The 13,616-nt window shown below is 41.0% G+C and overlaps 1 protein-coding gene across 3 annotated transcripts in view; it reads right to left on the reverse strand.

Moving 5' to 3' along the window:
• LOC111950768 (neuronal PAS domain-containing protein 2) overlaps window positions 1–13,616 on the reverse strand; it is a 79,629-nt gene that overhangs the window by 23,774 nt on the left and 42,239 nt on the right. For all 3 annotated transcript variants that reach the window (XM_023968638.2, XM_023968637.2, XM_023968639.2), the window contains exons 2-7: window positions 10,476–10,677; window positions 6,877–6,933; window positions 5,903–6,057; window positions 5,322–5,413; window positions 4,978–5,067; window positions 3,178–3,298 (exon numbers count right to left, since the gene is read on the reverse strand). In XM_023968638.2, the coding sequence (XP_023824406.1) occupies window positions 3,178–3,298; window positions 4,978–5,067; window positions 5,322–5,413; window positions 5,903–6,057; window positions 6,877–6,933; window positions 10,476–10,531 (571 nt within the window). In that variant the 5' untranslated portion in view covers window positions 10,532–10,677. The remainder of the gene's footprint in view (window positions 1–3,177; window positions 3,299–4,977; window positions 5,068–5,321; window positions 5,414–5,902; window positions 6,058–6,876; window positions 6,934–10,475; window positions 10,678–13,616) is intronic.

A 13,616-nucleotide genomic window follows, 5' to 3' on the forward strand; every position in this document is an offset into this window, starting at 1 on the left:
TACTGTGGCCATGAGGAGATAATCTCCTCCAGGAATTTACGACCTGAGGTCGCAGCAGCCTGAGTGTAGGAGACAGAGAGAGGGGGATTGTGCTTGCTGTACCCAAAGAGGGCAACGTCATGACAGTGCAATGGATGAATCTCTGACAGAGCTGGTGAATCTCAGGGAAAAGAATGATGACAATAATTATTTTTGCCATTACAACTTCTGCTCCTCACAACCGCTGACAGCTCAGACATTTTGGCCTTTCTCTCATGGCTGGATATCACACAGCTCCCGGTGAATGGCATTCAACCCAACATAGTTTGTCTCAGTTGTCATAGGACAGCTCAGCAGTTGTTCCTACAGCTGAGGTTTTACTTGGCAGGGGAACGAGACCAGCGGGGGAGAGGACGAGGGGGAGTATGTATGTCACTGTGCCATCAACCCACTCTTACAAACTGAGCACTGATGATGTTCCAAATATTCTTCATCCAGACACATGGTCACAGTCATGTCATTTTCTAGCGAGTGCATGGCTCCTCTTTAAATGGGTTACCTTGGGTCAAGAGAATGCCTCCACTGACTTGTCAAAGCACTAGCTCAGATGTACTGTACACACTGAGGAGACTCACTGTATACAATTTTTATTAAGCCTCCAAACCCAATGTGTTGCTATTCATTAGACTGAAAATAAAGCATTGTGGCATTGTCAGGAGGCTGAGTATACCAGTGGCCCTGTGCCATTCTAACAGGGAGAGAAAGAGAGATCTGTGTAGAATGACACACATTTGGGAGTTAAAGTGCAGAAAAAAACATTCCTTATCAAACCAAGACTGATATCATCCCTCCATTGTTACATATATACGTGGATTCAAAGAGAAGTAAAATGCTTCCTCTGTGGTACTGTAAGCTCCAACTCAAGTATCGGAGTTCACTTATCCAAGAGTAGCTAGAAGTACCCGACATAATGTATGTATTAGTGATGATCACTCAACTCAGAGCAACACACATTACCATAGCAATTGTCAACAGAATGATAGCAGCACATTAATCAAAAGAAAATTGCAGACTTCCTAAGCATTCCGTGTGTTAAACATGAGAAGCAGTGTTGTTTTTTGTTTTTATATATATATATATATATATATATATTATAATTATATATATTTGACCCAAGTTAAACAATTTAAAGGCAATGCTACCAAATACTAATTGAGTGTATGTAAACTTCTGACCCACTGGGAATGTGATTAAAGAAATCAAATCTGAAATAAATCATTCTCTCTACTATTATTCTGACATTTCACATTCTTAAAATAAAGTGGTGATCCTAACTGACCTAAGACGGGGAATTTTTACTAGGATTAAATGTCAGGAATTGTGAAAAACTGAGTTTAAATGTATTTGGCTAAGCTGTATGTAAACTTTCGACTTCAACTGGGTGTATGTATGTATGTATGTATGTATGTATGTATGTATGTATGTATGTATGTATGTATGTATGTATGTATGTATGTATATATGTATGTATGTATGTATGTATGTATATATGTATGTATATATGTATGTATGTATATATGTATGTATGTATGTATGTATGTATATTTACCCCAAAAATATATGGGGGATTGGAACTGATGCAGACAATTACATTGATGGAAGCAATAATCTATCCACAATATTGAAGCTGATCCACCCCCCCCCCCCAAAAATAAAAATAAAAATATATTTTTTAAACACCGTACACCAGGCGACCTGTCAGCGTGCACTGCGCCCTACCCGCCACAGGAGTCGCTAGTGCGCGATGGGACTAGGACATCCCTGCTGGCCAAACCCTCCCCTAACCCAGATGACGCTGAGCCAATTGTGCACCGTCCCATGGGTTACCTGGTCGTAGCCAGCTGCGACAGAGCCTGGACTCTAACCCAGAATCTCTAGTGGCACAGCTAGCACTGCGATGCAGTGCCTTAGACCACTGCGCCACTCGGGAGGCCTGAAGCAGTGTTGTTTTACATGAAAGAAAAGAGATGAAAGACAAAAACAGGAATTGCCTACTGTGAATGAGGCTAGGAGGAGATGATGATTATTCCAGACACAGTATCGTACAGGAATACAGTCTATGCTTTCTATTCCTGTAGTTCTAAACATAGACCTAGACGATTCCATACCGGTCTCTTTCTCAGAAGAGCACAATTGTAGCGTGGGATTGAGGTCAGTCTCTAGAGCCCTAGATACAGGCAGCACTGTTGTGGATTACTGACGCTACCATAACAGTGACTAAAACTCCTATCCACGCTGCTAGACCAGATACTATTTTTAGCTAAAGGACTCATCATAGGACCACACTGTCCAGCAATCCAATAAACGGCAACCTGCTCTATATTTAAGGGCTCCAATACACCCAATAGCGTTTTATAGCCGAGCGTACGTAGCACATCTGAACAGAGTGCTGGCCGTAATTTGCTATACCAAGTGCGCACCGATTTTACATGTAGAATCACGTGAAAATATTGGCAGTCAGACGTCTACAGCAGGTGGTCCATAAAACACAGCGCGCTGAATGGTCGGCAGAAGAACAGTACAGTACAGTGTGAACTCCTAAAGTTGGCAATAGTCATGTAAATACAATAGAACTGGATGGATGCCTACAGGAGAGATTTAACACTGTGTCAAACAGAATTTTCCCCACTGCTGGAATAAAATCGCTGCTTGTGTTGGAGGCTTTGGTGTGTGACTGCTCGGCCACTGCATGCTTTGATGTATAATTCATGACATGGGGATATCATCCATGAAATAAGTGATATCCAACTTGAATAATTGTTCTGTAACATAGTGCCAATAACAAAATAGAACAAATGTTTATTCAGCTACCCTAGTTAAGACCTGTGGATGAACAACAACATAATTATGGTTTAAATGTTTGTTAAATGTCACCCATACTATTTATGTAAAAGCTCATTAATATGGTGATGGACTCTCTGATTAGACATCACAGATGACTTCTCATCACCACAAGTCCAAGACACTCTGAGACAGGCAAGAACATTGCAAACTTCTCATCAAACAACACTATTGTAAAATACACAGCCATCTCCTAAGCTGAGCATTCCTGGTGGTGCCAGGGTTGGAGATGGACCCAGTACTGATGGACTGAGAAGGGGGGTACTGAGACAGTGAAAAGGAGGAATAAATACTCACTGTCCAGGATGTCAGCAGAGATGGGGTCAGTCATCAGCATGTGGGATGATAGCAGCTTATAGACCTCCCCATGCTCACGCTCATGGAGGAAGTTCAAGATATTTTGGTCCACCATATCTGACTGATACAAAAGGATAAAAGGTCAGTTTCTATGGTCCATGATTGTCCATGAACATGTCATATATCATAGTCATATTATAAGTTATGGCGTTATATATCATACTGTAGTGTCAGTGTCCAAATTGTAATAAAGCATACATTGATTTGAATGAGTGTATTGAGAGCATAAGTACAGTACCAGTCAAAAGTTTGGACACACCTACTCATTACAGGGGTTTTCTTTATTTTTACTATTTTCTACATTGTAGAATAATAGTGACGACATCAAAACTATGAAATAGCACATATGGAATTATGTAGTAACCAAAAAAGTGTTAAACAAATCAAAGTATATTTTAGATTCTTCAAAGTAGCCACCCTTTGCCTTGATGATAGCTTTGCACACTCTTGGCATTATCACAACCAGCTTCACCCAGAATGCTTTTCCAAAAGTCTTGAAAAAGTTCCCACATATGCTGAGCACTTGTTAGCTGCTTCTCCTTCACTCTGCAGTCCAACTCATCCCAAACCATCTCAATTGGGTTGAGGTCGAGTGATTGTGGAGGCCAGCACTCCATCACTCTCCTTCTTGGTCAAATAGCCCTTACACAGCCTGGAAGTGTGTTGGGTTATTGTCCAGTTGAAAAACAAATGATATTGAGACTAATTCGCAAACCAGATGGGATGGCGTATCGCTGCAGAATGCTGTGGTAGCCATGCTGGTTAAGTGTGCCTTGAATTCTAAATAAATCACTGACAGTGTCACCAGCAAAGCACCCCCACACCATCACACTTCCTCCTCCATGCTTCATGGTGGGAACAACACATGCGGACATCATCTGTTCACCTACTCTGCGTCTCACAAAGACACGGCGGTTGGAACAAAAAATCCCAAATTTGGACTCATCAGACCAAGGACAGATTTACACCGGTCTAATGTCCATTGCTCTTATTTCTTGGCCCAAGCAGTTCAACCATGAAGGCCTGATTCACGCAGTCTCCTCTGAACAGTTGTTGAGATGTGTCTGTTACTTGAACTGTGAAGCATTTATTTGGGCTGCAATCTGAGGCTGGTAACTCTAATAAACTTATCCTCTGCAGCAGAAGTAACTCTGGGTCTTCCTTTCCTGTAGTGGTCCTCATGAGAGCCAGTTTCATCATAGCACTTGATGTTTTTTGCGACTGCACTTGAAGAAACTTTCAAAGTTCATGAAATGTTCCGGATTGACTGACCTTCACGTCTTAAAGTAATGATGGACTGTTGTTTCTCTTTGCTTATTTGAGCTGTTCTTGCCATAATATGGACTTGATCTTTTACCAAATCTTCTGTATACGCACCCCCACCTTGTCACAATACAACTGATTGGCTCAAATGCATTAAGGAAAGAAATTCCACAAATTAACAAGGTAAACATTTTAATTAATGCATTCCAGGTGACTACCTCATGAAGCTGGTTGAGAGAATGCCAAGAGTTTGCAAACAAGGCAAACATGATTCCATACTATATGATTCCATGTGTTATTTCATAGTTTTGATGTCTTCACTATTATTCTACAATGTAGAAAATAGTGAAATTTAAGAAAAACCCTGGAATGAGTAGGTGTGTCCAAACTTTTGACTGGTACTGTATATACATGAATATTAAGTTAAAAATAATCAAACATGCAATTACGAGCTAGATCAGCGTGGCTCTCACTTACCGGTAAATGGCCAATGAGTGAAGACACACTGTCGGACACATATATAATGTTTCCATCTGTAGTTAGTGCTATGAGGAAACCGTCTAAAGCCTATGGAAGGAAACAAAGTCATTATTATTATGCCGGCTACTATAATTATTGTGTGTTATATTTCTTTCAGAGGTGCATCATGGGTACTGTTGGTGCTGGCCTACAGAGGTTGATCAGGATGTCAAAATACAATATTCCTTCATTTACAAAGCTTATTTCATTTCAACACAGTCTATCACAAGTACTAGTGGAGGATATCCTTTGACTTTATTTCATATCAGAGGAGATAAACGTGGAGCTGAGCTGATTTTTACCTCCAGCATCAACTGGGTGAACTCCTCATTACTGAGGAACGAAGGCTTCCAGTCCTGCCGGATCTCACATGACTCTGTCTGTGCTGTGATTTCTGAAACAGAGGAGGCAGAGAAAGGCCAGGAAGAGGGGTTAGATAGAGCTGTTAGCACTACACATCCACATCCAGGGACCATCGCTGCCAAATAGGTGAGTAGTGGAAGGATCCTGATGAATACCGGAGACACATAACAGAAGAGGAAAAGAGGTTAAGAAATATCCCAGATCAGGAATGTTTATCTCAGAAACACTGACATCTGTGACCTTCATTCTGACAGAAGACTGAGTTGAGGTTATGTCGGTCTGGTCCAAGCTTGGTAGGAAAGTGGAGCAGTCCTCTCTTTTCTCTCTGTCCTGTCCAACAAGTACTAGACAGCTAATGTCCTCCACTCTCATAGTTCCTTCTCTTCCCACCCTTTCTGTAAGTAGTGATGTTCTGCATGTAAGGCAGGACGCACGTGCCACACGCACACACACGACAGGTCAGCAGGAGGCCAACGTCAATGTGATGACTGACGCAGCCGACTACGTTACACATTCCTACCTTTCTGTTTCTGCAGGAAGTCGATAGTTCTCTGCAGTATGGTAGACTTGTCCATCTTGCGTGGATGGCCTTGGCCCTGCAGCATGGTGCATAGCTCCTTGATGAGTACATTGAATTGGTCTCTTCTTTTCTTTTCTGATTTGTTCCGAGATGCCCTTGAATAGAACAGATGATAAATGTACAGGATTACATTTCTGACCATATACTCTTCGGGAACTTTGACCATCTATATGCTTTATAAAGAAGTGCATTTGAAGTGGAAATTGCGAGCTCAACGATTCTAACTACAGCTTCGTATTTATGAAACACACACTCCTGCTAATGAGTGACAGCTGCTTATCAATAACCACCATCGCAATTCACTCATTCCTCTGCCACCATAAAACAGCTTGCAGGATGGAAATCCCTTCTGATAGCACAAGCAAACGTTTATGATGATTCATCTGATATGGACTTGTGATGGAAAAATCTATGATATTAATAGCATCGCAAACACAAAATCACAAATGTTCAGACATTTTCTCTTACCTGAAGTTTTTGCTGCCATTCTCCCCAGACTCAAATACATCTGCACCCCCTGACTAATGATTTGAAAGTCTACTTTCAGCCAGACTTTTGTGCATCATTACTGGAAAGCAAAAATGTCTTGACCCTGTTGGATAGATGGAGGGGGCCCTCTCCTCAACACATTCCTATGACATTTTTCTTAGCTGTCTAGGCACAGAAACCAACAGAAACATTTGTCTTTGTGCTGAAAAGTGATTTTGAGAGATGAAAATGTGAAGAGTCTTGACATCTGCAAAGCAGACACCTTCACAGATGTAATGCCAAAGTAGGGCCACGTCAAAGTGGACCTTTTATTAACAGGTACAAGTTGTGAACTTCCACTTGTCTCTGTCTGCCTCATCTTGCGTCCTCACTCAAAAGTCTCTTGCTCAGAGACACACACGTGAACACACACACACGTGGAATACCTTTTTGCCCTGTCTTTATCATCTTCATCCATCAAATCGTCCACACAGCTGCTGGTGCTAGAGGGAAAAGGGAGAGACAAGTTGGAATGCTGTTTCTCTGAATATTCACCAATAAGATTATTATGCCCCTTCAACATAATGAATAGAGATAGATAAGACACCCTTGGAGTGGAAACCATTCTTAATAATGCCTTAATCTACATCTTATACATAAACAGGGTCTCTCCTATGGTCCTAAAGAATCTGACTTGTGCCAAGATGTTTTCTAGGGTGTTCGTGTTCACATAGTACAGTAGTCAACCAAGTATATGAAGAGTTTCATTCCAAAATGTTATATATTCATTTTCAGAAATGTTGGTAAATTAGCTTTAATTGTTTAAAGAAATTATGAAAGAGACTGGTGTGTTTTTCACTATCTAATCATGGCATGGGATTGTTCAATGACAGACATGTATTTGTTTATGTAACGATGTACGCTGAAAGTCAGGAAGCAAGTTAAGAGAGTGAATACATGTAATAAATAAAGGAACAAAACAAGAAACACGAACAGTGCACAGACATAGAACAGGAACAATGACGACTGGGGAAGAAACCAAAGGGAGTGACATTGTCACGTTCTGACCTTTATTTCCTTTGTTTTGTCTTTATTTAATATGGTCAGGGCGTGAGTTGGGGTGGGCAGTCTATGTTTGTATTTCTATGTTTTCCTATTTCTGTGTTTGGCCTGATATGGTTCTCAATCAGAGGCAGGTGTTTTGTGTTGTCTCTGATTGGGAACCATATTTAGGTAGCCTGTTTTGTGGGTGGTTGTCTTCAGTCTTTGTGTGTCTGCACCAGACAGAACTGTTTCGGTTTTTCACATTTGTTGTTTTTTGTTGTAATTTGTAGTGTTCAGTTTTTTGCGTTTCATTAAATTAAGAAGAACACTAATCACGCTACGCTGCGCTTTGGTCCTCTCCTCCTTCCACCGACGAAAGCCGTTACAGACATATAAAGGGCAGGTAATCAAGGAGGTGATGGAGTCCAGGTGAGTGTCATTATGCGCCTAACGCTGGTGACAGGTGTGCGCCCTAACGAGCAGCCTGGTGACCTAGAGGCCGGAGAGGAAGCACAAGTGACAGTTTAAAATCTATCACTTGATGATTTCATTTCAAAGAGACAAATAATCATGTTTTTTTCTTCAAAATGCTATATAAATCGGCCTCAATCTCAGATAAATAATTAGTACTGCTAGGTTTTACACAGACAAATGTAACAAATAACTACATTTTTAATAGAGAACTGTACAAATGATACATTTGTGACATCAATATTAAAAACAATTTAAATATTTTTTCTCAATACAGTAATATGAGATCTTTACATTTGACATTTTAGTCATTTAGCAGATACTCTTATACAGAGCGACGTGCATTTATCTCAAATCAAGTACATTTTTATTTGTCACACGTTTCGAAAACAACAGGTGTGGACTTACAGTGAAATGCTTACTTACGGAACCTTCCCAACAATGCAGAGAACAAAAATAGAGAAATAATAAAAGCAATAATAGATACACAATGAGTAACGATAACTTGGCTATATACATGGGGTACCAGTACCGAAACGATGTGCTGAGGTACAAAGTAATTGAGGTAGATATGTATAACATATAACTAGGAATAAAGTAACAGATAGTAAACAGTAACAGCAGTGTATGTGATGAGTCAAAAAAGTGAGTTGTAGTCAATGAACAGCATTCTCACGTAGGTGTTCATTTTGTCCAGGTCGGAAAGGGCAGTGTGGAGTGCAATAGAGATTGCGTGGATTCTGTGGATCTGTTGGGACAGTATGTGAATTGGAGTGGATCCAGGGTGTCTGGGATAATGATTTTGATGAGCCATGACCAGCCTTTCAAAGCATTTCATGGCTACAAATCAAATCAAAGTTTATTTGTCACGTGCGCCGAATACAACAGGTGTAGACCTTACAGTGAAATGCTTACTTACAAGCCCTGGCAGGACACAATGCAAATAGTCCAGGTAGCCATTTGATTACCTGTTCAGGAGTCTTATGGCTTGGGGGTAAAAGCTGCTGAGAAGCCTTTTGGTCCTAGACTTGGCGCTCTGGTACTGCTTGCCATGCGGTAGCAGAGAGAACAGTCTATGACTGGGGTGGCTGGGGTCTTTGACAATTTTTAGGGCCTTCCTCTGACATCGCCTGGTGTAGAGGTCCTGGATGGCAGGTAGCTTAGACCCAGTGATGTACTGGGTCGTACGCACTACCCTCTGTAGTGCCTTGAGGTCGGAGGCAGAGCAGTTGCCATACCAGGCAGTGATGCAACCAGTCAGAATGCTCTCGATGGTGCAGCTGTAGAACCTTTTGAGGATCTGAGGACCCATGCCAAATCTTTTCAGTCTCCTGAGGGGGAATAGGTTTTGTGGTGCCCTCTTCACGACTGTCTTGGTGTGTTTGGACCATTCTAGTTTGTTGGTGATGTGGACACCAAGGAACTTGAAGCTCTCAACCTGCTCCACTACAGCCCCGTGAATGAGAATGAAGGTGTGCTCGGTCCTCCTTTTCCTGTAGTCCACAATCATCTCCTTTGTCTTGACTACGTTGAGGGATAGGTAGTTATTATAGATGTGAGTGCTACGAGGTGATAGTCATTTAAACAGGTTATTCTTGGGCWCAGGGACTATAGTGGTCTGCTTGAAACATGTAGGTATTACAGACTGGGTCAGGGAGAGGTTGAAAATGTCAGTGAAGACACTTGCCATCTGTTCGGCGCATATTCTGAGATAGCTAAGTGAGACAACAACATATCACAGTCAAATATACAAGATACAAACATTGCATTTCAGCACAACAATGGATATATAGCTTTTTGCAACAAAAAAAACAACATTTTCTGTCACACCCTGTTTCACCTCATTATTGTCTCCACCCCCTCCCAGGTGTCGCTTGTTTTCCCCAGTGTATTTATAACTGTGTTTCCTGTCTCTCTGTGCCAGATCGTCTTGTATGTCCAAGCCGACCAGCGTTTTTCCCCGTTTTCCTGCTTTGCCTTTTCTCCTTTTTCTAGTCCTCCTGGTTTTGACCCTTGCCTGTTTCTGGACTCTGTACCCGCCTGCCTGACCATTCTGCCTGCCCTGACCTCGAGCCTGCCTGCCACTCTGTACCTCCTGGACTCTGATCTGGTTATGACCTTTTGCCTGTCCATGACCATTCTCTTGCCTATTCCCTTTGGATTTATTAAACATCTTAAACTCCAACCATCTGCCTCCTGTGTCTGGGCATTTGGGTCTCACCTAGTGTCATGATATTTTCATACACATCTAAAATCTATTAATACAAATCTGAGAACAGTAATATGTCACACACACACACACACACACACACACACACACACACACACACACACACACACACACACACACAAACAAATGTACCCATAAGAAATAACCCCTGATGAAAAAACACAAAAAATTGGTGGATATAGCATTTTGGAAATAAACTCTTCATATATTGTTAGTAACCAAGTAATATTTCTGTATACAAACACATGTATTTGACAGTGACAGGAAACACAAGAGAATAAAAGTAGCCTAGATACTTACTCCCATTCCCTCCTGCTGGACGGACATAGGGACCCAAAGTCGGAAAGGTTGTCCATTCTCACTCCCTCTCCCAGCCAGGCCCTATCTGAAGTCTGATGTATCCCATCTGCGCTAGCTGCGCTGAAGCTCCCAGGAAAAAGCTAATGATCACCTGCTGCTGCTGCCCACCTCTTCCTGGAGTCCACCACAGAAACACCAAAACCTGTGGAGAACAATAAGAATGTGGGCTTGGGAAAAATCTAGGCCTATTACTCCTCCATCCGATAATCCGTTAATTACTGTAACTTGATTCATCTGCAGTTTCATTCAAGTGTCATTACTGTAATACACACAGCAACAGTGTTGCCCCGCAGTATTCTCTTATTCACACTTAAGCACATCCCAAAAGGTACTTGAAAGTGATCCTATTTCCAATTCTATTCTGACCAAGTGTACGTTTTAAAGTTATTCTTGTGAAAAACAATGCATACAGAAGTATCATGTTTATTGTAAAATACAATAGGCTCTTATTTATCAACCCAGGGTATATCTCAGAGAATATAATCTCTACCAGAAGAAACATCATTATTCATTGTGATTTATGAGCCATGATTTTCCACAGTGAACAGCATGCATTAAAGGGAAGCGTGTTAAACATCCATTACCACCTGGATACAACAATTCAACATGGAGGAGCTCTACTGACCCCAAAAATCAAAGAGGCAGAGACACCTTTTTTGCTAATCCACCATTACTGCTATTAAAATAGAGGTATGTGGCTTGGAAATATATTTATTTTAATTATAAAAGTTTGGACACATCTACTCATTCAAGGGTTTTTCTTTATTTTAACTATTTTCTGCATTCTATAATAATAGTGAAGACATCAAAACTGTGAAATAACACATATGGAATCATATACTAACCAAAACAGTGTTAACCAAATCAAAATATATTTTAGATTCTTCAAAGTAGCCACCCTTTGCCTTGATGTCAGCTTTGCACTCTCTTGGCATTCTCTCAACCAGCTTCACCTGGAATGCTTTTCCAACAGTCTTGAAGGAGTTCCCACATATGCTGAGCACTTGGCTGCTTCTCCTTCACTCTGCAGTTCAACTCATCCCAAACCATCTCAATTGGGTTGAGGTCGGGTGATTGTGGAGGCCAGGTCATCTGATGCAGCACTCCATCACTCTCCTTCTTGGTCAAATAGCCCTTACACAGCCTGGAGGTGTGTTGGGTTATTGTCCAGTTGAAAAACAAATGATAGTAAGACTAAGCGCAAACCAGATGGGATGGCATATCGCGGCAGAATGCAGTGGTATCCATGCTGGTTAAGTGTGCCTTTAATTCTGAAAATAATCTGATTTATTTAATCTTTTACCCAGATGTAATAACAAAAACAACAGTACAAGATGTTGTACACCTTGTTCATATCTTACAACTTAGACCTCAAACACTTGATGTATACCCTTTAAAAGAGAGGAAGTGGTTACAGATGGAGAGCGAACTACAAAATCACAAGAATATATTTTAAAATCAGAAGATGATAGGATGGGTGTCCCTTTGAGAACAAGGAATTTGCTCAGTGGACTACGCTACTTCTCCTTCAATTGGACAAAAACACTGACCAAGTCTAGTAGAGTAGACTGGACCCGCTGGGCACAAACGTCAATTAAGCATCTATTCCACATTGGTTCAATGAAATTTCATTGAAATGACATGGAAACAATGTTGAATCAACCAGTGTGTGCCCAGTGGGGAGCTTCTTCCATCGAAGAGGACTACCTTTACTTTCATATACAAGGAAATAAAACATTGAACAACACATGCATTTTAGTGGTCTACTGTACATGGTGCATGGTGAATTTCTACCTGGAAACTCTTCTTTGAGTGAGAATATTACACCACAACCAGAATGCATTGAGTTCAGTGAGACAAGGTTTACAGCTGTCAAGTGGAGTTACACATGTGCCCTGAGGGGCACGGATCTTAAATTGTCTGCCTGAACTCGACGGCAGAGGAGAGCAATACACATCCAAGTTGATGTTCATGACCATCGCCTGCACTAACATACACCACCTCGGGCAGGCACGCCACAAGATTACTTTTCTCACTAACTCTGGCAAGAAATGATTGACGTGTCAGACTTCATCTTCCTAGAACTCGTCTATACACATGCTGAACAACCTCACAATGACCAAAACCTGTTCTATTGCAAAAGGCAAAAAACCTCTTATCTTGATCTCTGGGAGATTTTGACTGTGTATTTCATTAAAGAAACAAACTGAAAAGCCATGCAATAGCATATTCACACTGCCAATGGTTCACACACACACACACACACACACACACACACACACACACACACACACAATGGGATTCAGAGAGTAATTATTTTTATTGAAGTATCCATCTTTAATCTTAGAATCTTTCAACTATGAAACATGTCGATATATATCACTGCTGAGAATGGTTTGGAGGGAGCTGCTGGTTACAGCTCTCAACTCTTTCATAACCAAAGTGACTTATTTACGTGTTCATCAAGGATGTAATTCCATGAGATTATCACCTTTGCATCATGTCAAGGAACAATTGGTTGTTTGCTTGAAGTGTGAGGTAGCCAATGACGGCATAACGATATTCAATCTAGGCTGAAGTGTCAGTGAAACATACGGTGAAAAAAAGGGAACGAGAATGTGAGACTAAACACATATGACATGACATGTTTCAGGCTGATGATATCATTTAAGGGGGTTGATTTGATTGTACTTGACAATGATGTAATTGATGTGACGTTTGTTATCTGTAATGTCAGTGTTGTACGTAATGTCACGACAGCAGGTAGCCAAGTGGTTAGAGCGCTGGGCCAAAAACAGAAAGGTCGCTGGTTTGAATACCCAAGCCGACAAGGTTAAAAATCTGCCGATGTACCGTTGAGCAATGCACTTAACCCTAATTTGCTTCAGGGGCAATGTACTACTATGGCTAACCCTGTAAAATAACACATTTCACTGCACCTATCTGGTGTATGTGACATTAAAACATACTTTTTTCATACAAAAATATTATACTAAATGGTCTAATTTGTATAGACAGGTTAGCTGATTAGCATGTAAACTACAGTGCAATCGTAAAGTATTCAGACCTCCTCTCTTTTTC

Source organism: Salvelinus sp. IW2-2015, linkage group LG23, assembly GCF_002910315.2.
Source record: "Salvelinus sp. IW2-2015 linkage group LG23, ASM291031v2, whole genome shotgun sequence".
Lineage (NCBI taxonomy): Eukaryota > Metazoa > Chordata > Actinopteri > Salmoniformes > Salmonidae > Salvelinus > Salvelinus sp. IW2-2015.